Source organism: Mustela putorius, unplaced genomic scaffold (genome assembly GCF_011764305.1).
Source record: "Mustela putorius furo isolate JIRA1106 unplaced genomic scaffold, ASM1176430v1.1 tig00000129_pilon_pilon_pilon, whole genome shotgun sequence".
NCBI lineage: Eukaryota > Metazoa > Chordata > Mammalia > Carnivora > Mustelidae > Mustela > Mustela putorius.
Genome location: NW_025421290.1, coordinates 19,800,968 through 19,828,576, shown reverse-complemented (window position 1 = coordinate 19,828,576; position 27,609 = coordinate 19,800,968). Strand labels below are relative to the sequence as shown.

At 33.3% G+C, this 27,609-nt stretch overlaps 1 protein-coding gene across 12 annotated transcripts in view; it reads right to left on the bottom strand.

The window, feature by feature from the left end:
* Positions 1-27,609, bottom strand: part of GPHN (gephyrin) — a 639,435-nt gene that overhangs the window by 316,554 nt on the left and 295,272 nt on the right. For 6 of the 12 annotated variants that reach the window (XM_045070686.1, XM_013057196.2, XM_004738961.2 and 3 more), the window contains 2 exons: positions 16,833-16,925; positions 4,663-4,701 (listed from right to left, as the gene is read on the bottom strand). In XM_045070686.1, the coding sequence (XP_044926621.1) occupies positions 4,663-4,701; positions 16,833-16,925 (132 nt within the window). The remainder of the gene's footprint in view (positions 1-4,662; positions 4,702-16,832; positions 16,926-27,609) is intronic. The other 6 variants (XM_045070696.1, XM_045070690.1, XM_013057197.2 and 3 more) reach the window with 1 other exon arrangement.

Genomic DNA, 27,609 nt, shown 5'->3' with positions numbered 1-27,609 from the left:
CTTTCCTTCAAATAAAAACAGGATCACAAGAAAAAGAAAAGTATATTTATTACTAATAAAAATGAGTTTAATAAAACGTTATTTATATTTTTCTTTATCCCAGATCTTACACCTTACCTTAAAATTTCTGTGTAATCTTTAGTTTGCATAAAAATGTTTTCCAGAATAAATATAAGTGAAACAACATCTTTTAAAGTTATTCACTTTCTTAAGTAAACAAGTTAAATCTGGATATAATTTCTATTTTGGTGCTTCTCTCCTGACATGAGAACTTTGATCTTCCTTCAGCTATGCTGATAAATAAATAATAATTTTAGTAGGACATCAGGAGATGGGAGGAAAAAATAGGTTAGTAAAACTTAAGTATAGCACTTTAAAGAGATTCCTTTAAAGCAATCATTGTGAATTAGTGAGCAATGTGAATGAAGCTTACTGCTCTCAAGTTTGATGGTACCCATCAATAAATTCCTAACTCAGATGACTAATTAATTGACTTCCTAATAAAAACCAATGAATATGACTGAATCTTCTAACACCAGGAATTCCAGCAAGTTTTAGTTGGCAGTGAGAATAAATTAAATTCCCAAACATTTTCAATATTGGTATATAGTTACATACCCAAGAGAAGAATACCCCATTTTGTTTGCAATAACATTCAAGAACAACCTCCTGAAAATTAGTTATCAATTTTTCTCTGGGCCTTCTCTATTCTTTTACTATAAAATTAATAACATAGGGTTTAGATAATGCTATTTATTAACAACTACCAATGAAATCACTAATTGTTACTGAATGCTCCAGGTTTTAAAATTAGAGACTTTTACTGGCATTAGACTATTACCAGAATCCTTCAGTTGTAATGAGGCATTAATTATAGAAGACATTCTTATTTCTGAATTACTGAAGCTTAGAAGTGAAAGGATTTCCTTATATAAAATTACTCTGCCTTCAACATTTTCTCTGAAGAACCAGAAGAAAATAACAAAATTTTGAAATATTAGAAACACTTTTTTTTTTTGGTTAAATGTCTTTTTCCCTCTTTTGTAATGTAAGCTCCTTGAGAATATACCCTTATCTTTGTGTTACATACTCCTAATAGATTACATAGCACAGACAAGCCTTTTTAAAATAGGTTCTGAGAGAATTATTGGAAGTAATGAATTCACTTCTCTCCTATGCATATGAAAGAGTACTAGTTTATGTATCACTTTTGGGAGAACTGAAAGTTCCTCAAATCATTTGCTTTTAATAGCTTAGATGAGAAACCATGGCTGAAAAAAGCTAGACAAAGTGTGTATAATCACCAAAAAATTGTTTACATGTGAAAACATTATCACATAATGGATTGAAAGTCTTCTTTCCTAAATCATTTTTATTGCATATTTAACTACTTCAGTTTTAAAGTCCTTGAAGACAAGGATCAGTTCTTTCCAACTTTCCTAATTCTTACAAGGTCTAGGACACTATGACATAGAGTTCAATTTAACTCACATTGTATTTTACCAGTGGATTAAACACACACACATGCATACACACATTACCTAAACCATATCTCCATCCTGTTGAATCAGAATCTCGGGAGGGTTGGTCAAAGGAATCTTTCTAGCAAAACCTCTATAGGTAGAAAACTGGGTATCCAGAATTGAGTACCAGTGAATTTAAAATTAATTCCTCTTCCTATATTTGGTTCCTCTAAATATAACCTAGCTGCCTCATGTCAATCCCATTATCTTCATTTAAAACTTGCCTTTCAAATGCTTACTTCTTTAAAAGAGCATGAAATATTCCATCTCAAAAAAGGCCATCATCTGTCCTTAAGTTGGTTTATTTTTTTAATTCAATGTCCTTCAGAATCATTTTGCTGTTCCGCAAATATCAGTTATCTGCCCAGTTTCATTCTCCCTTTCATTCTTAAAATATAAGGTCTTCCAAATCTCACTTGGTCCTCTGTGTCTTCCTAAAAGTTTATAATTTCTTCTGCTCCTAATACACTAGCTTGGACTTAACCATCTTTCATATTACTTTTAGGGGAACATATTACAGTTCCCCTGAGGTCTTTAGTGTCCTCTTAGACAAGAGGACACTAAAGCTATGGAGTTTACTTCGAGGTAAATACCCAAAGAATGGAAAGAAAAACAGACGCTTGCACATCACTGCTAATGGCAGTATTATTCATAATAGCCAAAATATGGAAACAACTTAAGTGTTGTCTATCAACAGAGAAATGGATAAATGAATTGTACTATATACATAAATGGAATATTACTCTTTAAAAGGATGGGAATTCTGATACATGCTTCTATATGGATGAAACTTGAAAATACTATGTTAAGTGAATTAGTCAAACACACAAGGACAAAAATTAAATGATTCTACTTATATGGGGCAAATCCTAGAATATGCAAATTCTGAGACAGCTACTAAAACAGAGTTTGCCTGGGAGGTGGGGAAAGAGGTTTGGGGAATTACTATTTAATGGGTACAGAGTTCTGTTTTGCACGATAAAAAAGTTCTGGAAACACATAGTGGTAATGGTTGTATGTACTGATGCCACAGAATGGTACACCTAAAAGAGTTGAAACAGTAAGTTTTATGTCATGTGCATTTTGCCACAATAAAAAAATTAAAAGTTACTGAAATTATTTTCTTGACTTTCCTACACTAGCTTTTTTTTTCACACTAATTTTACCTTTATTGTTAAAGGAAAAGGAAAAAAAAAATGTCCATACTCTTTTTCTATACTCCCTAAATTTATCACTCTCTTTTTAGCTTCTTCCCTTTCCTTTCCCATTTCATTTTTCATAAAAGTAAAATAAAATTTAATACGGATACTCAGAATTTTCCACACTTCAAGCACAATGATGTTGTGGATACATACACACAAAGTACACTTCACAACTACACACAAGGAACACCTCAAATCTACACACACACACACACACACCACACCCCACTTTCAATCTCCTTAGACTCTTGAAATTGTTCGCAAAATTCTTCTCCACTTCTTGTTTGATCTTGTTTCTCATTTAAATATAAGTAAATAAGACATCAAGCTTCAAGCAAATAATTTTGTATTTCAAATTCTTTTTAAATGTCAAGCACTTAGCAAATAATGGGAAAATGTCAATTTAAAGTTTACCTACACACAAGAAAATATAGTCTAAAAGGAGGGAAAGATAAATACATCAAAAGGATATCTAAAGAACTGATATTACATAAATTATGGGGCGGCTGAGAAATGATATTCTCATAGGAAAAATGGAGCAGGGTGGAAAGCTACTTTAAACTAACCACAAAGAACTATAACTAAATTTATTATTTTTGGAGATGTTACTTTAAATTTTAAGAAATTCTTCCAGTCTTATTAAAAATGATAAAATTAATAGGAATAACTCATCCTCATGAAGCCCTGGAACATGGAAAATAAACCAGGAAATAAATTTAATATATGGAAAATCACTGAAAGATCCTGTATACAAGAAAATAAAGTACATAATATATGATGTGAAAGGTCAACTGAAGCAAAGATGATACATTATTTGAAAAAAATCTACTGCTAAATAAAGGGAAGAATGTGGAATTGTATAAAAAAGGAGAAAGGATGGGTGATAGTTGAAAAGTCAGTTTAGGAGTAAACTGTACTGGACTGTTAAAAAGTGAAGTATTTTCCTATTTCTAAGATATGTTTGGACAATATGTAGGCAACATTTTTCTTGGAAATAAAATCTGATCAAGGTTACAAGACAACAGAGGAATAACGCCAGTGATTTACCAGATGCAGAAAAGTATAAAGGAGGCAATATGAGCTGATCAGCAAGTTGCAAGGCTGAGTACAGAGGAGATGAATGCAATGTCTCAGGTTAATTAATGGAGCAGCCATGTGCAGCAAATAGGTAAAGGAGACAGTAGTCAAGCAAACTTAGCAGTCCAACTTAGTGGCATAAGACAAGTGGAGATAGGTAGCAGAAGTGCTAAACAATATGAACCTACTTAAAATATTACAGGCATAGATTGGACAGGGCAAGATCAAGCAGGCAGATGGCATAGCACTTGGAAGGCCATGATACAGAATGGTAGGAGAGCAGATAAACAGTGCTGGGTAGTCTAAAGCTAAAGTAGCAGATGGATATGGCAGTATCAGGCCATTTGCTGATAGACAAAGTACCAGTAAGTGAAGAATGCAAATCATTCAGCAGATGCATAAAGTGGGGCAAAAAGTAGAGGCAAAAATCAAAGGCAGTCAAAGCAGTAAGACAGAACAACAGAGAAGCAATGACAGATCATCAGAAGCGGTTGTATAGGGTAGGGAAGAGCTGTTAGCTGGGGAACAAAAACACCATTCAGGAAAAGATGAAATCGAGAATAAAGCAGTCTCCTGAACTGGGTTTCTTCCATCTAGGAAACAGTCATCAATAAACTGCATATGAGAATCCACAAGAGAATAGCACACAAATGGAAATAGCAGATGAATCTGAACTCTATTGCCCAGGGATACAGAATGATCCTAGAACATAGATACATAACAATCCACAAGGAAATTAAATGGATGGGAAAAATGGGTCCAAGCATTCTTTATGATGATAAAAAAAAAAAAAAAAAAAACCAAAACACTAAAAATTATTAATCTGGAAATGATTGGCTGGGATTGAAGTCTTCGCTTACCCCTTTCTGGAGCCCACAAAATGGGAATGTTGGGAATTTCTGCAGCAGAAAAACAGAAGAGAAAAGGGATTTCTGACTCCCAGTTTGAGGAAAGCAGGTCAAATTTAGGGCTGTATGAACTGGTTCAGGGAAATAAGAACCAGCCTGAACCTTCCCCATTCCTCAGAATCAAGCAATTTTTAAGGTTTGGGAAAGGTTTAGGAAGCCCTCACCCCGTCATTTCCCACAGCCTCCCCTTTCACACTTACCTCCAGTGCAAACGTTTCCAGCAAGGAGGTACTTGGGAAAACTCACTCCCATGTTTATACCATGGCAAAATTTGAGTATGGCCAACTAATAGTACTTCCTGTGTAGGTCAGGTTTCTGATTCAGTGGGATCCCTGCTATTTGTGAGTGAGCAGAGGGGATAAGTTACTAGAAACTACCTACCTCTTTGAAAGTGGATGAGGAAAAAAAGCAAGGGCAGTAATACCAATAAATAAGTAATAATACTAGTAAATACCTTGGTGATCTCATCAATTGTCATGGATTTTAATTCCATGAAGATGCTGATGACTTTTAAAAAAGTACCTCCAGCTTAGACTTCTCTTCTGAACTCCAAATGCATGTGTTTAATTGCCAATTTAACATCTCCATTTGGATATCTAAAAGCAGTTCATTTCTATGACCAAATTACAACTGATGTTTCTCGTCAAACCTCCCCTTCCCACAGTCTTTTCCAGTAAATGACAACTCCATCTTTCCAACTGCCCAAGTCAAAACCCTGGGTCTTATACTTGACTTCTCTCTTGCTCTTATTTCATCTCTTACCTCTATCTTCAAAATATATAAATAGTCTATTTCTCAGTACCTTCACCTCTATCATTGGTCTAAGTCACTATTATTTTTCACCTGGATTATTTCAATAGCTTCCTAAATTGTTTCCCTATTAAGATATAAGTCAAATCATGTAGTGCCTCTGTTCAAAACTCTCCATTATACTAATGGTGGCATACAGGTTTTACATGATCCATTGCTTGTTCCATCTCCTTTATGTCTTTGCTCAAATGTCATCTTATCATTAAAGCCTTCCTTAATGGCCTTTTAAAAATTACAACTCTGCTTTCTGCCTACACTATCTATTCACTCTCCCTGGTTTATTTTTATCCACAGTACTTATCACCATCTCTAATACTATACATTTTACTTGTTTACTTATATTTTTGTCATCCACTAGAATGTAAATTTCATAAAGGCAGGGACTTTTGACTTCTTTGTTTATTGCTATATCCACAGCATCTTGAACAATGCCTGACATATATACAGTAGGCTTTCAAGATATATTTGAATCTATTAAGTGTTAATTTCTTGTGGTGCATCACCTTTCTCTCTCTTAAATTCTCAGAGCATTCTTCTAAAAGCCCACATGTTATGAGCCTTTGATTAACAGAGGAGATACTAGTACACTATATGGTAGGAATATTCTAAAATAGGCTTTGGCAAATCATAGCCAAGGGAACAATTCCTGCCTGCTGCCTGTTTTTTGCATCGTCTTCAATCTAAGAGTGATCTTTAAATTTGTAATGATTGGAAAAAAACAAAATACGATAGTATGTCATGACATGTGGGAATTAAATGAAATCCAATTTCAGTATCCATATATACATTTTTATTGGGGCACAGTGAGGCTCATTCATTTATATCATCTTATGGTGGCTTTCGTGCCACAGGGCTGGCAGAGTTGAATGCTTATGATAGAAAGTACAGAACCCACAAAGTCTGAAGTATTTATTGCCTGGACCTGAAAAGAATAAGTTTGCTGACTCCTGTCCAAAGATATTTTATACTTAGAAGGCAAAGAGTAATAACTAAAGTTTGAGCAATGCTAAACTAGAGCACTGTTAATACCATTGCTGCTTCTGCCCAAGACACCTAGGAGGGAAGACGCATTTATACTAGGATTTGCTTTTAGTATCTATAAAAGTAGCCTTCTCATTCCTCTAAATGTTATCTTATACTGGTGGTGATATTCATTGATCTATTGACCCTATAAAAGCAGCCTCATCTTAATGATAGGATATATCATAGGTAAAGTAAGTCTTAAAAATGGCAAAAGGAAGGGAATGAGAAAGTAAATAAGGCCCACAAACAGAGTTCTTATCAAACCAATACCCTATTTAACATATCCTGTTTAACAGGAGTGGGAAACTGGTATGATGTGAATCTCTTTTGAACTTCATCAATGGGGTTATACTAAGCTGACCTCATTATAATGTGGTCTCCTAAACAACTATAGTCTTGAATCACCACAAGCAAGATACACATTATAAAAAGACTATTATATTTATATAATATTCAAAACTAACAGTTATTTTCTCATTGGTTCAAATGCCCATGTTTTATAGAAAAGTATTTTAAAAACTTGCAAAACCCTATTCAAAATCACCTCATAATCACCTGACTTATCTTTCTTACATAAAGTTTCACCTTAAGGTTTAAGACATACAAGTATATCATATACAACAATCAAACTTATGGAAAGAGGTGGAGAAGGTAAGGGGGAAACACTTAAATCATCTCAATGACACCCAGAACTATAATGCTATCTTTAATCTTCATAAAGAAATATGATTTATGTCCTCTTATATCAATTCGTCCTTATAGAACAATCAACTCCTTTCCCACAGCTATACCATTGTATACTTCAGGTTCTATCCTACTGGATTTTTTTCCCTAGAGAAAATTCTTTCAATATTTATTCAACCATTATCTACTCATTTTTAAGCTAAAGCTCTATTTATATTGTAGATAATAATAGCAAATATTTATGTAGCAAGTATATACTTTTTTAGTTTTACTTATGTTAATTCACATAGTATAACTACCCTATGAGGTAAGTACTCTTACTCTTTCTATTTTACACATAGTAAAACTGAGGTACAGCAAGTTAAGTAAGTTGTATAAGGTCACTAGTAAAAGGAAGATCTAGGATTCAAATCCAAGTAGTCTGTACTCTTAAAGACTGTGTTACGCTGCCTCACAAATAGTTTATATGGGCAATACTACTTCTCTAGTAAGAGTTCTAAATAGATATGGAATTTAGCATAATAAGTGTATTTGTAATTATTTGTATGTTTACTGATGATGATCATCTTAAGGGCCCCTAAAAGGTCAGTACATATTCTGATGCAGAGTAGGCATACAATTAAGAAACATACTTAAGGGAATGAAGACAGTATTTTATATATAGGTTCTTCATGTATGAAATTTTTGGTTTTGCCTTATGCTCAAAATTTTAAAATTCTGACCTGAAGGAACAATGTACCTTTATTTTTACTATATGTAATAGGAGCCTTTCAACATAATAGTTTTAAATTCAATGTCACTTATTGCCCTAATTACTTTATCTAAATTATTGAATTTTGTATCTTTACCTTTCCCCTGGTACAATAATACCAAGGAGCCTTTCTTTTTAATGCATAAGTAAAACAGAGATTGAATATCATGGGAACACATTCTGTGTTTAATGAGAAAAAAATGCATGCAAAAAAATACAAAAGTAACTGGACATAAGGGGTAAATGTAGTATTTATCTTCAAATATTAGGAGAACTATCATGTAAAAAGGAAATCTACATTCTTTTGTACAGTGCACAGAAAAATTAGAACCATGGGGTAGAAATGATAAGGTGCCAGGTTTCAGTTTGATATGTCTGGACTTTCAAACAACAGAGTTGCAAAAGCAACAAACTTCCAGATGGAAGATGTAGCAATTGAGATGTTCAGAAAAGGTTGGGAATGATGAAAAGGGTATGCTAGGACTTTGAACATAATGGCCTTTGAATTCTCTTCAAACTCTGAGATACTGTGATTTCTCTATTTTTTTTACATAGTTTGTAATTTTATATAAAACACTAAGCTAATTTGAGACACATCACTGACAAAATCTATGATGAGAAAAATGTTTCCAAACAACAAATCAAAAAACTAGAACTTGATGCTTCACAGCAGTTTCAGTTTTATCTGCAAATAATGGTGTGGATATTCATTAGGTCTGTAGATTAAATCAGGACTTAAAAACAAAAGAAAACAAAAAATATTTTTAAAAAATCTCCAAAAATGATGAAGTTAGCCCTACTGAAGAATATGCTAATGTGTATTTAAATAAATGACATCTCAAAAAGTATCTGCTTTTAAAGAGCCTTGATGGTGTGATTTTACTGTGTGTACTGGTTTATAGTAGACTTAGACTTAAGAATTCTGTCTTCTAAGGAGTCTCAGAATTAGGACAGTTGCTTTTTTTTTTTTTTTTTAAAATCTCTACAGATGGTGCTACTCTAGATGTTCTAAGAAAGAGATTAAAATAAGAGGTCTAGTTTATCCATCTTTCTATGTAAAATGAATCCTCTGCTCTAGCCAGGATTCTAGCCAGGAGGATTTTCTTAATTTTATCTTTCTCTGTAGGCTGATCATACATTTCTCCTTCTTTCTTATTCCCAGTAGTAATGTCCTTCCTCTTCTCTCCTAATCTGAATCCTATCTCTCTTCTTCAATTTTAACTTTACTACTACCTGCCCCAATTTTTTGCTGATTACTTTTTAAGTACTGATTAATTGTAACTAAAATTAATTTTAGCTTTCTCTTAATCTTTCTCCTTAAAGAAATCTTTTGGCTGCACATTTCTGATATTGGGTTTATACTGTCTTGATTTGTCAGGTGACTGTTTTAGGAGTACATGTACTTCATAGTACTCACTCAGGGAAGCCCAAGATGCTTGACAAATACTTGTTAAACTGAACAAAAACTATAATTGATGTTTTTAGCAATCTGATAGCTCATAAATGTGCCTATACTCTAAGACATATGCTGTTTTTTAATGGATATGCAAAATAATTACAAACCCCAGCTATAAAGTGGAATGTTATGGAAAAGCTACCCTGAATATCATATATCTCAGCTGATTCAAGCCATATTCCAAGAACTTTAAACAACAGAGGAATTAGAGACTTAAAATACATAGGTTCAGGTAAGATATCAAGAGTTACTTAATGTAACTGCACTATTAAGCCTCATTCTTCATATCCTATACAGTATAGAAACTCTTAATATTTTTCCTTTGCCCCAAGCTTGAAAGTAGCAGTAGGAAAATGTTGACTCACATCTTTATTTTTTAAGATTATCCACAACATACGTCAGTAGCTAACTAAGGATATCAGAAGTACAAGGGTTAATAGCTGAACTATTTGGGGCTGCCACAACTAATTAGAGGTAATAGGTAATATTAATTAAATGAGGAAGGAAAGGGTAAAGAAAAAAAAATGAACATTTACCAAACATCTACAAAGGTGCCAGGCATTATACCGGATGCTTTGTATGCATTATTGTCACTTACTCACTCACTTAGTTAGGATAACCTTGGGCAAGTCAATTAATTCATCTGTGTCTCAGTTTCTCCATCTTTAAAATAGACATAAAATCGTACTTGCCTCATATGGTTGAAGAGTTAAATAGAAGCCCAGCATACATCTGAAGACTAAATGAATTAACATATGTTTAAAATAGCTGCTGACACATAGTAAATGCTATATATAAGTGTTATTGATTATTACTGGCTAACCTTATAATCTCAATCACTAGAAACAATAGCCCTGAGAGGTAGGCATTAGCTAATTTAGCAAATGAGAAATATGAAGTTGGAATAGGTTAATTTGCCTTAATTTCATACTTAGTGGTAGAGTTGAGATTCAAATTCATGTCTGACTCTATATTGTTAGTGTTTCCACTATATCATATTGCATCCCACCATGTTTTGACAAAGGTAAGACATAGTAACATAGTTCTTATGTTCAGGACTATTTCATAAAAATTAAAGGAAGAGCTTAAAATAGCATAAAGTGTAACCTTATCTGACCATAGAATAGTGATGTATTTTATTCAATCTAGTTTAAAATACTTCAATTACAAGGGTTTCTGATATCCTGGTTTTATCAATTTCATATTGCTGAGTTATCTTATTAATACAGAACAGTTTTAAGGTACTCAAAATCCTAGTTCAATATGGTCATTATTTAGTTCTAGCATGTATAACAGGACTTAGTAAAAAAAAAAATTCCTAGCACTGTAAAACAAATATTTATAGAGTTCTAGAATATCAGTATATGATATTTTCCCAGGGAAATAAAGTTTCCTGAAGAATATTATATATACTTGAAAACAACTACATAATTTAAAAGTCTTACGTTAGTGACTAAATTTTCTTTCAAAAACAGAAATTGTTACATATGATGTTTTTCTATGCTTCTGCTGTAATATAGAATTTTTCTGATTGTCAAAATGTCCAATGTTAACTTTTAGGTGAAGCTATTAAATGTTCTCACTGATTTTCACAAGTCACAAATTGAGAATCATTAAGTATAGTCAGTAACTCAGGTCTAGGATGTCTCCTACATTTTACTTATATAGTATTCTTACTTTTGAAGCATTATAATTTTGAAAGAAAAATGGCTAAAAATGACTGCATAAAATGATCCCTGGCTTACAGTACACTCACACCTAAAATAATGAAATGTGTAAATTGTGAAACACTGATTATAAAACAAATTTCACAAAATAAACAATTTTTCTTTGATTTGATATTTTTGTGGAAAATATTTATAAAATGGTTTAAATAGTAATCTGTTCCAAAGAAATGTAAATATTATGGGCTATAAACAGAATATGTCTTCCAGAATCCATAATCCTAGAAATCCATCCTTTGTACCAAATTTTGAGTATTCTATTCCTTTTAGCATTGGTCATTTTGTTAGATGCCTCTTCAGTTCCATAATGAACCTACTTCTGTGGCTACAACAGCAGAGTTAAATAGTTGCAACTAAAACTTTATAACCTGCAAAGCAGAAAGTATTTAACATCTGACCTTTTGCAGAAAAAGTTTGTTGACTGTTGGTCTGTTGAATGATAATGACATCTTTACTCACATTTTTTTAAAACTCACATTTTTTATGGGCTTTTTAAAAATTGACATTTACTTTTTTTTCTTTAGTAATCTGAAATGATGTTGGGTTTCATTTTTCAAATGCTTAATTTTAAAAGGAGCAAAGACAAAACACTTTTCTGCCATAATGAATTGTATTGTCACGTTGTCTCCATAGACAATACAGCATAACAAAAGTAAAAGATCTTTTATTCTAAATTATATATAAAATTTTGAATTTCCAAAATTCATCAAACTAATGGATTTGTGATGCATTAAGTAAAATCTCACTCTTAAAAAAATTTTAAAGTATTGTTCTTAGATAATTTATAACAAAAGTGTCCTGATATAATTGGTCAGAATTAAATAATCAAAAGGAGAAATAGCAAAAATTTTAGAAAAATGTAGATTTTGATATAAAAAATATTCATGTAAAAGGAAAAGTTTTGGTTGCAACTCTTTAACTCTGCTGTTGTAGCCACAGGTATTACACACATGAATGACTGTAGCTGTGTTCCAATAAAACTTCATTTAGGGAGACTGAAATTTAAACTTCAAACAATTTTTATGTGCCACAAAGTATTATTCTCCTTTTGATTTTTTTTTAGCCACTTAAAAAAATACAAAATCCATTCTTAGCTCATAAGCTACATCAACACCAACACCAACAAAAAGACAGGCTGGATTTGGTCTATAGGACTTTTACCAACTCCCAAAACAAATTAAGAGTTTCTTGAGAATAGAGACAATGTCTTATTAATTTTTTAAAACTCCAGTACCCAGTATGGCATTGGATACATATCAAGGATTAAAAATAAAAAGCTTAATGAATGAATGAGTGAATGGATGAGAATTAAGATGTATGCTGGGCTTCTATTTAACTCTTTAATTTATGATCAAGATAAAATATTAGTACCCAACCCTTTATTCTGATGTAGCATAAAAATCTAAAAATGCTTAAAGTTATTTTTACCTTATTAATATAAAATAGTTTAATATTTTCAAATTTACCATAACATAAAACATTTCTTTGTAATGATATATACATTTTTTAAAGTTTCTTGATCTTTTAGTCTCTTCTAGAATTTATGTCTAAAGGGTTTTCACTTCATCTCACTTATAAGTCCCTAATTTTACTTTTTAAGAATAATAAGATTCTTGATGTAACAAGACCTATTTTGGACATATATTGTTTTTAACTAATAATGAGATACAAAGAGGTAATACTTTATATAGCAATGAATTCTTATATTCTATAGAATTTTACAATTACTAGCATTTCACCAATGCCAAGAGATTATTCAACCTTTGGTAACAGAAACTAAAATCTACTCTTAAAAAAAAAAATTTATTTATTTATTTTAAGTAATCTCTATGCCCAATGAGGGGCTTAAACTCATGACCTGCTGATCAAGAGTCAAACAAATGCTACTCCAACTAAGCCAGCCAGGAGCCCTGAAAATAAAATCTATTTTTTTCTATACCCTTATTTATTTACTTTTCATTAAATTTAAATCCTTGAGGGGTACAGCATCACATGGCTTTAGCAGGTAGGTTGCTTCGGAATTTGGCAGAAACCATGTCTCTGTTCCCATGAGCACAGGTTACTTTTCCCCATTTTACTCTGGTTTGTTTGGTTTGCCATTAGGAATCACTGTGTTGTTCTTTGCTTTGTACACATAAGCACATATCTTGCCTAGATAGAATTCTGTTTCAAATCGAGTATATACACCTTAGATTTAAAGAAGAGCTGTGTACTCCCTCTGGTTACGAAGACCCCGCTAATAGTCAGCAAAATGGCCTTGGACCACAGCCTTCCAGACATTATTTGGCATTTTAGGAGTCCCATTCCCAGCCAGCCTCCACAGGCCCCTGATGGTGGAGAAAGAATAAAATCTATTCTTTAAAAAAATAAAGATTTTTATGTTAAAATAAACTCTAAAATAAGTTTTGCGAGTTTTTCATTTTAGAGGCAGGGAGCAGGCCAGAAAGCATGCAAATATCCGATGAACCATATTCTATGATACAGGGCCCAAAAACAGAAACAATTTCATAATTTAGGGAGATTGATTCCAATTGCCTTATTTCTATTAAAAAGAAAAAAAGGAGAAAAGATATACTTTACTGATGTTGCTATTCCATTTTCCTTTTTAATAGACCTAGAAAGAAACCCAAGTTTATTAAACTTTTCATTTTCTCTAGGGTTCATACCCACCGACAATAAGTTTAGATTGCTTTATTTCATTTATTCTATTTGTTTCCCCCATTTTCTTCCTAACAACACACACATTCCACAAACAATTGTCCCTTGTATTTGTAGATTAGACTATTCACTGTCAATTATTGACTGTAAAATATTTATACCTTAGTGGAGAAGTTTTTTATTATTTTACCTTAATATTTAATATGTGTTTTCTATAACTTGAATACTTAAAAATTTTTGTAAATCTAAGTTATCTATAGTTAAATGTAGTCTAAAAATGGTTTCTTCTCTTTTTAAGCACAATTACCTAAGACAAACTAGTTAAAGACAAATAACTGTATTATCACAGAACCCAAATTATATTTCTGGGTTCCTAGCAGGCATCCAGTGTTCTAATTTGGATATTAGAAGAATGACAAGCATGTAAATGTATAGTGAAGATAGGAAATCAGTAGAATTATTTTTGGTTGGACTTACATTGCTTTTATGTTTGTTTATTTTTCAAATGCTTAACAGTTCTATGGACTTCCGCTGTAGATAGTCACACCCTATGTATTTACATATAAAATATGAAATAAAGGAAACCCATTAAAAATCAAGATATTTACAATTGGTAAGTCACCCATTCTGAAAAAAAGAAAAGATTAAGAAAAACCCATTTATGTATATTTTAAACTTATTTAAAGAAAACACTCAAATACAACTCTACGTAGGTAGTTGCTATAGGCATTTTAAATGTAAGAATTTAATAGCACCTCTAAGGTTTTAAGGTAACTGAGACTTCATTCATTTAAGAATAAAGGAATTCTTAATTTCTGATATAATAAAACATACATGGTCAGGGAAAGAGACTCTTATCAACTAACAGTACTTAAAAAAAAGTGGATGGGATAAACACATATTAGAATGGTAGAAATTTAAGACCTCTGATTTACAATAAGATGAAAAAAGATAAAATATGAAACTTACTACATCAAAATTTAAAAATAACAAGATCATAAAGATTTCATGGATATACTTTAAATCTATGATAAGACTGTTTTTCTCTATTTGGTAGTTACGTATCAAAAAAAAAAAAAAACAAACAAAAAACAAAACCCAACTAACCAAATTGTTCACTTAGTATTTATGTAGCAACTAATAAAAAAAATTAACCCTTACTAAGTTAACCCTTGCATATAGCATTTACTAACATGCCAGAAATAGTTCTCATTGAATCCCACAGCTACCCTTGTACATAGGCGCTTTTGTTTGCCTCATTTCATAGGAAATTGAGGCACACAGGAGTTCAATAGTTAGTCTATGGTCACCCTGTTAATAAGTAGCAGAACCAAAATTCAAAGGTTTATATTTTCAGTCTATCATTTTGATAATAACTTGACACACCACAGAATATAAAATACTTAACTCTGTGAGATTTATTCTCCCCTAATTAAAATAATGTTATCTGGTTATAAATAAATTCCATAGCAACTTACTTTCTGATATAAAAAGAAATGATACAATATTATTAAATCATCACAGAAGAAATAGGGAATATAAAGTCAAGGTCATTTACTTCAAATACTTAGCAGAAACGACCAGACTCCAAAAATTCTTCACATATGTAAGCAATTTTCTTACAAACAAAACACAAACACACCTCTACATGAGATGGCTTCCTTCCAATTGTACTTTTTAAGTTAGTCTCAAAGTCTAAAAGAAATGTAAAAATTGGCCAAAGGACCATTTCCCCTTAACACCCAGAAGCTTATTATGTAAGAATGACTTCTTTTTTAGTCATGAAAACACTACAACTCTATTCTGATTGCTTTAAAATCAAACCACGTTATAAATCTAATCATAAAAATATCCCAAAATATTCTGTCACAATTTTTACATAGAAGAACAGAAAGTATTTTACAATTTGTGAAAAAAATTTCCATTTTCATATACTAGATATGTGGTTTTTAAAGTTTGAAAGTATGGTTGATGGGCCCAAAACATCTGCATCACCTGGGGCCTTGTTTGAAATACAAATGCTCAGGACCCACTGCAGATTTACTGAATCAGAAACTCTGTGGGTATGCCCAATGATCTGTTTTAACAAGCCCTTAGTTTGATTGTGGTGCAGGCCAAAGTTTGAAAACTACTATGATAGCGTAAGAAGGAGAGTAAATACTTAATAGATGCAGAGCAGAAATGTCTTATATTAATCAAACAGTAGATAAAATCATGTATTGGTTTGAAAATAGAAGGACATTTTAACATTAAGTTGAAATTCAGCCAGCAAACACTTTTTTGGGAGGTAAAGGAAACAATATTACAAGTGGTAAGATAAGTCTGCATATGATTCTGAGGTTTATGGCTTCCTTCAAAAAAAAAAAAGACTCTTTTCCCTGTATCACTGATCACTGCCTACTCTTCATTCTCTCCCTAACTTTTCTCCTCATGCAAAGGTTTAAGGTAAGATTCTTGTGGCATAAAGCCTACATATTAATTCTGCTTTTTGGCTTATTAAATTTTGCATTTAAATTCACATTAGAATTACAAACTATGGAATCCATTCTCTTCAAAAGTACTATAAATATGGTATATATATTCTATTGTAATTTGCTGTGCTTTAAGACCAATGACAAGGGTATCTCAAGAACAGAGAAATCAGATAATTTTGAATTACATTAACAAAGTACATCAGACCAGAAGCAAAGCTAAGAGTTAAAGTTCTGCTATCACCTCCTTTAACAATACACCTGAAGTTCAACTTCTATCACAGACCACTAAACAAAAGCAAAGTTATCTTCTGGACTAGTTCAATCTTCCTCATTTTATATCATGTTTGTATAAATCCAAAGAAAAAAAGTCAAGAAACATTTTTTATATAACAATTCTTCCACAGCAAAGTTTTTACATTCTTAGAACCACAAGTCTCTTGTTCTGCCTTGCAAAATTAAAAATAATATAAAACAGTGAAAAAGATGAATGATAATATGAATAGCCTACTTCTTGAATATGAGAAAAGCACATACTATCTCACCTCTGGAGTGACATCTCGTGGTGCAAACCCTGTTCCTCCAGTTGTTAATATCAAGTTAAGTTCCTTTTCATCACACCAATCTATCAGGGTCTCCTGAAACAAAATGGTAACACTGTCACAGGCAGAAGAACTTATTAGTCCACTTAAGACATCCACATACCAAATACCTCACATATAGTGAGGAAATGCAGATTCATTTCAGCAATCAAGAAGAAAATTTTGAAGCTCAATTCATGGACCAGATTTGTTATTGATTGAAACACACTGCAGTTTGGGGTATTTATGCAGTATAAAAAGTGAGGAAGAAAGCATCAAATTCTTAAAAATAAATGAAATACAGGAAGTACTATAAATTAAGAGCTTATAAAAAAGTCCAATATTGGATATTTAATAAAATCTAAGAGGGAAAAGCAGGGCATTCCAACAAAGATTATAAATTGTCTTTATTTTTTTTATTTCTCACTGAGCCTCCATTTTTCTCTATTCAAGTCCATCTAGACCTGATACAGTCTGGGCTTACTTTACTTCTCTTTCTACATCTCTGCAGTGGTTTCTGAAATAAGTTCAGAAGTAGTCTGAAGACTACTATTCAGAAATAGTCTGAAGACTAGATATGGTTCAATTAAAGTTTTTTTTTTAAATTATATAATAATCAGACATTTGATGGTATAAAGAGGATAGGTTATACAGTAGTGCTAATATTGTTAACTTTCATAGCAGAAGTTTGACCAACTCCAAAGTTTAAAAAGATAGTAAAAAATATGACTAACGGGGTACCTGGGTGCCTCAGTCATTAAGCGTCTGCCATCTACTCAGGTCATGATCCTGGGGTCCTGGGATTGAGCCCTACATCGGGCTCCTTGCTCAGCGAGGAGCCTGCTTCTCCCTCTCCCACCCCCCCTTCTTATGTTCCCTCTCTTGCTGTGTCTCTCTCTGTCAAATAAATAAATAAAATCATTTTAAAAAATGACTAACGTATTAATAATTTTCCTTATTTTTAAACTTGAGAGAGACCTGTTTAGCACATATCTTATAATATGATCTCACATTCGCTTTCTTTTTTTTTTTTTTAAGATTTTTATTTATTTATTTGACAGACAGAGATCCCAAGTAAGCAGAGAGACAGGCAGAGAGAGAGGGGGGGGAAGCAGTCTCCCTACAGAGCAGGGAGACCGCTCGATTCCAGGACCCCAAGATCATGACCTGAGCCGAAGGCAAAGGCTTAACCCACTGAGCCACCCAGGTGCCCCCACTTTCTTTTTTTTTCTATTTAAATGAAATAAAATGCTTCTGCATTAGCTTGAGAGTATTATTTCAGTTTTGTATAGCTATTTCTTTCACTTAGTTAAGCATTCATACATTCTTCTATCTGTAACATAAAGAATAGAAAGATGACACGTTTTATAACTTATAATGGTTATTTCTGGATAATTAGATTTGTAGTACATTTTAATTCCTTTTACATTTTTCAAATTCTTTAAAAATTGCAAGTATTATTGAAAAAATAAAGGGATTTTACAAATCAAATTTTCTGGTATTTGTTCTTTATTTTGATAACATTAGTGTCTTATTTCCCCCTCATTTTCAGGCAGCTCAGAAACAAATTTTATATTCAACAACTAAGTATATTCTACTGTAGTAGGTTAAATACAGCCACATATTCTTTATAAATCCTCCTGTCAAAAGGTGGAGTCTATTTTCATCAATTCCATATCTGGGACAGAATTGTAACTCTGATGAGGGCAAAAATCATGGTGTATGAGTTCTAAATCCACGTTCTCAAAAGGTCTCACATTTTCTTCTATCACTCTCTTGGTAAACTTCTATTATCATGAAAGGAAATCCAGTCTAAATAACGGAATGAAGAGAACATGTAGAGACAAAGTTCAGTGAAACAGATAGCATCAAGGCCCCAGACATCTGTATGATGCTATCTTGGATTTTCCAGCCTTAGTTGCAAATTATTTCAGCCAAATTAATGATACCAAGTAAAACCAGAAGAAAATACACCTAGGTAAGCCCAGCAAACCCAAAGATTTGTGAGAAAAAATAAATCGTTGCTGTCACTAAGTCTTAAGGTGGTTTTAATGAAATGATACAGTACAAATACAATTACTTTCCTAGTTAGTATCTTTGCATCGTCTTCTTTTTCAGGCTATTTTCAATTTATATTTTATTGAATTTTATTAGATGTAAGTCTACATATCCTTCACAAAAATCTTCAAAATAGTTTTGAAAGTAAACTTAATGTGAATTAGATTTAAATAAATTACCATGAAGTCTTGATTTTAATCTTTCAGTTTAAGAAACATACCAATGCCTAAAACAGTATGGAGGTTCCTCAAAAAGTTGAAAATAGAGCTATCCTATGACTCAGCAATTGCACTATTGAGTATTAACCCCAAAGATACAAATATAGTGATCCGAAGAGGTACCTGAACCCCAATGTTTATAGCAGCAATGTCCACAACAGCTAAACTATGAAAAGAGCCTAGATGTCCATTGACAGAGGAATAAAGAAGATGTGGGATATATATACAATGGAATACTACTCGGGCATAAAAAAATGAAATCTTGTCATTTGCGATGACATGGATGGAACTAGAGGGTGTTATGCTATGTGAAATAAGTCAAATCAGGAAGACAATTATATGGTCTCATTCATATGTGGAATTTAAGAAACAAAACAGAGGATTATAGGGGAAGGGAGGGAAAAATAAAACAAGACAAAATCAGAGAGGGAGACAAACCATAAGAGACTCTCAATCATAGGAAACAAACTAAGGGTTGATGGAGGGGGTGTGGGGTAACTGGGTGTTGGACATTAAGGAAGGCATGTGATATAATGAGCACTGGGTATTATATAAAACTGATTAATCACTAACCTCTACCTCTTAAACTAATACACTATATGTTAGGTAAGTGAATTTAAATTTTTTAAAAAAACAAAACAACCATACCAATGACTAGTATGTGCCAGGAAATGTGGGAATGAAAAAAAATGCAATGACAAATATGCTTTATGTCAATGAGCTCAGAAGTATGAATAAATTAATTTGGTACCTCAGTATATCATGGTTAGTGCTATGGAAGTGCTATGAAAGAAGTGTGACCATCTTAAGAAAATTGTTTTGCATATATCATATGTCTTTATGAATATTTAACATTTTTCTTACATTGACCAGAATGAAAACCGTCACTACAGAGATCTTTAGCAATATTTTTTCTCTTGCAGAAGACTATAAAACCCAAAAAGATAAAAATGGTACAGTAACAGAGCTAAGAGGAAGTAAATTTAGACAAGCCAATGTTCTATATATCTACTTAGAGTCTCATACTCATCTATTGCAATCGATTTTTTTTCCTTCCTTTACATTTATTGATGGAAACATGAATCACTGAATTAAGCAGACCTCAGCAATATAAAATCACTTGAGAAATGTCACATTTTTCTTTGTTTTTGTAAAGAGTCTGATATCGAGCCCCCCATCAGGCTCTCTGCTCAGCGGGAGCCTGCTTCCCCCTCTCTCTCTGCCTGCCTTTCTGCCTACTTGTGATCTCTCTCTCTGTCAAAAAGAAAAAGAAAAAAAGAGAGAGAGAGAGAAGGGGAGAGAGAGAGAGTTTGATGTAACCACCTAAGAAATTCCTATCTATACTTAATGAGATACAGCATTAGGACACTTTATTTATTAAAGTCTCCTCTGACTCCCCCAGGCAATTTGTTCCCTGTGTGTAATAGCAGTCATTCCTTTGGGATAGCACTTTTCATATTTTACCAAACTTTTCTTGTTTACATGTCTCTATCTCTGTAAGAGTAATCTCCAAAATTCTGATTGTACATCTGTATTAGTAAAGCAATTTCTGAATGTTATCAGACATTTCTATCAGTAAAGCAAATTCTGAATATTATGCTAAAACACATTTATCATGTCACACAAGAAATTTTAAAAGATGAGAAAAAGATAACGTAATACTTAAAATAGCTTTGATTTTAGTAATTGTGTGAAAATATTTTTCTCACCAATAATCAATGCACATAATATGATTGAATATGCATTATTTTAGAAAATCTTGGTTTGACATTTTCTGATACAGTAATTAAAAAGTAAAATAAAAAATAAATACACTGTGGGGCACCTGGGTGGCTCAGTGGGTTAAAGCCCCTGCCTTTGGCTCAGGTCATGATCCCAGGGTCCTGGGATTGGGCCCCACATCTGGCTCTCTGCTTAGCAGGGAGCCTGCTTCCTCCTCTCTCTGACTGCCTCTCTTCCTACTTGTAATCTCTGTCTGTCAAATAAATAAAATCTTTAAAATAAATAAATAAATAAATACACTGAAATGAAAGAAATAGATTAGCTATACTTACAAAACCACTTACACAGCATTCATTTTTCAATCTCATCTACCAAATATACAAATGATGTTTTGAAATGGGGTTAGTAAACTTCTACTTTTCATGATATTAATTAGTTGTTCTTATAAAATAATTGGGGGTGGGGTGGGAAGATGGGCAAAATGGGTGAAGGGGAGTAGGAAATATAGAATTTAGTTATGAAATGAAGAAGTCATAGGGATAAAAGGTACAGCATAGGAAATATGGTCAATGGTATAAAGGCATTGTATGCTGACAGATGATGGCTACACATGTAAGCACAGCAGAAGGTACAGACTTGTTGAATCACTATGTTTACAGCTGAAACTAATGTAACATTGGGTGTCAATTATACTTTAATGAAAAAACATAAAATAATTGGAAGACCTTACTGTAAAAATATTTTTAACAAATGTATTCAAAATCAACTAAAACTCTTCAAAATGAACATTTTCAAATGGATAAGGATCTTTGTTTCTTAGTTTTTTAAGTGTGCAGTTATTAGTTTTTATAAATGACACAAACAATTTCCACTAACAAAATAGCATAGTATAAGCAATTTTAAGTATCTAAGTATCTTAACGTAAGCATGATTTTATATTTTATGGAAATTTTCCCAAGATCTTCTTTCATGTCTTTTCCCCCAAAGCTATCTACTGAATTAACTTCTCATTTATTTTTTAGGCAGATTTGTCCATTCCTTGTCCATTTTCTCTTCTCTATTCATATTATCTGAGCTAGAAATCTCCCTCTCTTGTCCTTTTTGGCTCTGAGAATCTACTCCAGATCACTTTAAAATTAGAATTCTAAAAATATATTTCTTTAAAACCTTCCCCCCAAAACCGACTTTTCTCCACTGGACAAAACATCAACACATTTCCTAAATATTTGTAAATGTAGTTGAAGCTTACACCAAGTCCTTCAAAACACAAATGCAAACACTCAACAAGATCCTAGCTAATAGAGTCCAACACCACATTAAAAAGATTATGGGATTAATCTATGGGATGCAAGGTGGTTCAGCATTTGCAAATCAATCAATGTGATAGAACAAATCAATTAGGGAAGAGAGAAGAACCACAAAGTCCTCTCAATTGATGCAGAAAAGGCATTTGACAACATACAGCATCAATTCCTGTTCAAAACTCTTCAAAGTATAGGGATAGAGGGAACATTCCTCAACTTCAAAAAATCTATCTATGAAATTGATAGATTTCTATCTATAAAAAACCCACAGCAAATATCATTCTCAATGGGGAAAAGCTGACAGCCTTCCCTTTGAGATCAGGAACACGACAAGGATGCCCACTCTCCCCAACATTGTTCAACATAGTGCAAGAAGTCCTAGCAACAGCAATCAGAAAACAAAAAGAAATAAAAGGTATTCAAACTGGCAAAGAAGAAGTCAAACTCCCTCTCTTCGCAGATGACTTGACACTTTATATGGAAAACCCAAAAGACTCCACCCCCAAACTACTAGAACTCATACAGCAATTCAGTAATATGGCAGGATACAAAATCAATGTACAGAAATCAGTTGCTTTCTTATACACTAAAAATGAAAAAATAGAAAAGGAAATTAGAGAATTGATTCCATTTATAGCACCAAAAACCAAAAGAAACCTGGGAATAAACCTAACCAAAGAGGTAAGGAATCTATACTCGAGGAACTATATAACACTCACAAAAGAAATTGAAGAAGACACAAAAAGATGGAAAAGCATTCCATGCTCACGGATCAGAAGAATAAACATTGTTAAAATGTCTATACTGCCCAGAGCCATCTATACTTTCAATGCCATCCTGAGCAAAATTCCACTGGCATTTTTCAAAGTGCTAGAATAGACCATCCTAAAATGTATATGGAACCAGAAGAGACCCCGAATTGCTAAGGAGATGTTGAAAAAGAAAAACAAAACTGGAAGCACCATGTTGCCTGATTTCAAGCTTTAGTACAAAGCTATGATCACCAAGACAGCATGGCACTGGCACAAAAACAGACACATAGACCAGTGGAACAGAGTAGAGAGCCCAGATATGGACCCACAACTCGATGGTCATAAATAATCTTCGACAAAGCAGGAAAAAATATCCAGCGGAAAAAAGACAGTCTCTTCAATAAATGGTGCTGGGAAAACTGGACAGCTATGTATAGAAGAATGAAACTTCACCATTCTCTTACACCATACACAAAAATAAACTTGAAATGGATAAAAGACCTCAATGTGAGGCAGGAATCTATCAAAACCTAGAGGAGAACATAGGCAGTAACCTCTTCAACATCAACTACAGAAACTTCTTTCAAGACAAGTCTCCAAAGGCAAAGGAAACAAAAGTGAAAATAAACTTTTGGGACTTAACCAAGATCAAAATCTTCTGCGTAGCAAAGGAAACAGTCAGCAAAACAAAGAGGCAACCCATGGAATAGGAGAAGATGTTTGCAAATGACCCTACAGACGAAGGGCTGATATCCAAAATCTATAAAGAACTCCTCAAACTCAACATACATAAAATAGATAATCACATCAAAAAATGGTCAGAAGACATGACCATTCTTCTTCTCCAAAGAAGATATACAAATGTCTACCAGACACATGAAAAAATATTCATCATCATTAGCCAACAGGGAGATTCAAATCAAAACCACACTGAGATACCAACTTACACCAGTTAGAATGGCCTAAATTAATAAGACAGGACACGACAAGTGTTGGAGAGGATGTGGAGAAAGGGGAACCCTCTTATACTGTTGGTGGGAATGGAAGTTGGTGGGGATGGAAGCAGCAACTTTGGAAAACAGTGTGGCGATTCCTTAAGAAATTAAAAATAGAGCTACCCTATGACCCTGCAATTGCACTATTGGGTATTTACCCAAAAGGTAAAGATGTAGTGAAAAGAAGAGCCATCTGTATTCCAGTGTTCATAACAGCAATGGCCATAGTCGCCAAAGTGTGGAAAGAACCAAGATGCCCTTCAATTGGATAATGGATAAAGAAGATATGGTCCATATATACAATGGAGTATTATGCCTCCATCAGAAAGGACGAATACCCAACTTTTGTATGAACATGGATGGGACTGGAAGAGATTATGCTGGTTGAAAGAAGTTAAGCACAGAGAGTTAATTATCATATGGTTTCACTTACTTGTGGAGCCTAAGGAATAAGACAGAAGACATTGGGAGATGGAGAGGAGAAGTGAGTTGGGGGAAATCGGAGGGGGAGACAAACCATGAGAGACTGTGGATTCTGTGAAACAAACTGATGGGTTTGGGGTGGGTGGTGTGAGCCTGGTGGTGGGTATTATGGAGGGCGTATTGCATGGAGCATTGGGTACCGTGCATAAACAATGAATTTTGGAACACTGAAAAAAAATTAAATTAAACTAAATTAAAAAAAAAATCAATTGTTTTTCAAAGAAATGGAATAAATAACCGTAAAATTTATATGGGATCAGAAAAGACCCCAAATACGCAGAGGAATGTTGAAAAAGAAAATCAAAGCTGGCAGCATCACAATTCCAGACTTCAAGCTCTATCACAAAGCTGTAACCATCAACACAGTATGGTACCAGCACAAAAACAGACCCATAGATCAAAGTAACAGAATAGAGAGCCCAGAAATAGACGCTCAACTCTATGGTCAACTAATCTTCGACAAAGCAGGAAAGAATGTCCAATGGAAAAAAGACAGTCTCTTCAACAATTGGTGTTGGGAAAACTGTACAGCCACATGGAAAAGAATGAAACTGAACCACTTCCTTATACCACACACAAAAATAGACTCCAGATGGATGAAAGACATCAATGTGAGACAGGAATCCATCAAAATCCTTGAGAAGAACACAGGCATCAACCTCTTCGACCTCAGCTGCAGCAACTTCGCCTAGAAACATCACTGAAGGCAAGGGAAGCAGGAGCAAAAATGAACTATTGGGACTTCATCACAATCAAAAGTTTTTGCACAGCAAATGAAACAGGCAACATAATCAAAATACAACTGACAGAATGGGAGAAGATATATGCAAATGACATATCAGAAAAAGGGCTAGTACTTAAAATCTATAAAGAACATCTCAAACTCAACACCCATAGAACAACTAATCCAATCAAGAAATGGGCATAAGACATGAACAGACATTTCTGCAAAGAGGACAACCAAATGGCCAACAGACACATGAAAAAGTGTTCAACATCACTCGACATCAGGGAAATACAAATCAAGACCACAGTGAGATACCACCTCACACCAGTCAGAATAGCTAAAAGTCAGGAAATGACATATGTTGGTGAGGATGTGGAGAAAGAGGAACCTTCCTACACTGCTGGTGGGAATGCAAGCTGGTGCAGCCACTATGGAAAACAGTAAGGAGGTTCCTCAAAAAGTTGAAATTAGAGCTACCCTACAACCCAGCAATTGCACTGCTGGGTATTTACCCTAAAGGTACAAATGTAGTGATCCGAAGGGGCACATGCACACAAATGTTTATAGCAGTAATTTTCACAATAGCCAAAGTATGGAAAGAATCTAGATGTCCATCAACAGATGAGTGAGTGGATAAAGAAGTGGTGTGTATATATATATACAATGGAATACTATGCAGCCATAAAAATAACCCCTAAATCTTGTCATTATAATGACATGATGGAACTAGAGGGTATTATGCTAAGTGAAATAAGTCAATCTGAGAAAGACAATTATCATATAATCTCTCTGACAGGAGGAATTTGAGAGGCAAGATGGGGGGTCGAGGGAGGAAGGGAGGGGAAAGAAATGGAACAAGATGGGACCAGGGAGGAGACAAACCATAAGAGATTCTTAATCTCAGGAAACAAACTGAGAGTTGCTGGGGGGGAGGGAAGGGGAAGTCTAGGGTGGCTGGGTTTTTGACATTGGGGAGGGTATGTACTATGGTGAGTGCTGTGAATTGGGTAAGACTGATGAATCACAGACCTGTACCCCTGAAGCAAATAACACATTATACGCTAATAAATTAAAAAATTAAAAATAAAAAAAAGTATAAAGTAAATGTGAACATGAAAAGTATCTACTGTAATTCTGGATACAGAATAAAAACTTAAAAAATAGATCCCTGTTTGTATGCACATGTGCGCATCCCCACACATTATGAAACTTCTTAAGGAAGCAAGGATACTTTGTCAAACCACATTACTTATTACAAGCTTCTGTATATACCAATGTGAGAATGTGATGTGACAATACATCTTCATATTGAAATTATATAACAGGCAGAAAATAGAAGAATTCCTGTCACAATTATATCACCTTCTCTCAAACGTCAGTGATATACCTTTGACAAAGTTTTGTATATGATGTGGATTTTCCTTTGAACATTTTATTCCTGGCTGAGTACAGCTAGACAAAAAATTAGGCATGGATAACATATATTACTTTAATTACTTTAATTACTTTAATTCTAGTTAAATTACTTTAATTACTTTAATTCTAGTTAAAAATCTTAACAAAAATTATCTGGAACAGTTTTATTCATTGATATTTCACACTATGTAGAATATAACAGGTCTGATTTATAGTAACTCTTACAGTAATAACTGTTACTGTGGTTTTGTTTTCCATTACAATAGGAGCAATGAAAAGACTCTTTAAGATGTTACAATATAATCTAAATGTCTATTAGTGAAAATAGCAGAGGAAATTGATTTTAGTAAGGTTAAAGAAAGTATACTATTGTGGTATAATGTTAGCCAATACTTCTGTATAAAAATTTAGCCAATACTTCTATACCTCCTTCAAATTCATTTTGATAAGGAAAAGAAATCCTCTGAAATAAATCTGGAAATGTCTTTCCTTCAAAATTTTTAGAAGCTTCCCTCCCTAAGACATTCATATCATTTTAAAAATTATTATTTTTATTATGTTATGTTGGTTATCATACAGTACGTCACTAGTTTTTCATGCAGTGTTCCAAGATTCATTGTTTACATGTAACACCCAGTGCTCCATACAATATGTGCCATCCTTAATACCCTCACTGGGCCATTCAAATCATTTATAATGTGACTCCAACACAACTTTCCAGCCTCATGCTCTGCAATTATTAATAATGCTTGGACTTATACTCCTCAAAGAATTGTTTATTAATGTTTAGTGTCATTTTTTACTTTTTTTTTGGAGTCTTTTCCATCATATTCTCCATGAAGAATTCCTTGACCCCCTAGCCAGAGTTAGTCACTATCTCCTCTGTATCTGAAAAAATTTTATACATATATTTAATTTAAAAATCACATTTTTTAAAAAAAAATTATTTATTTATTTGACAGACATCACAAGTAGGCAGAGAGGCAGGCAGAGAGAGAAGAGGAAGCAGGCTCCCTGCTGAGCAGAGAGCCCGATGTGGGGCTCGATCCCAGGACCCCGGGACGAT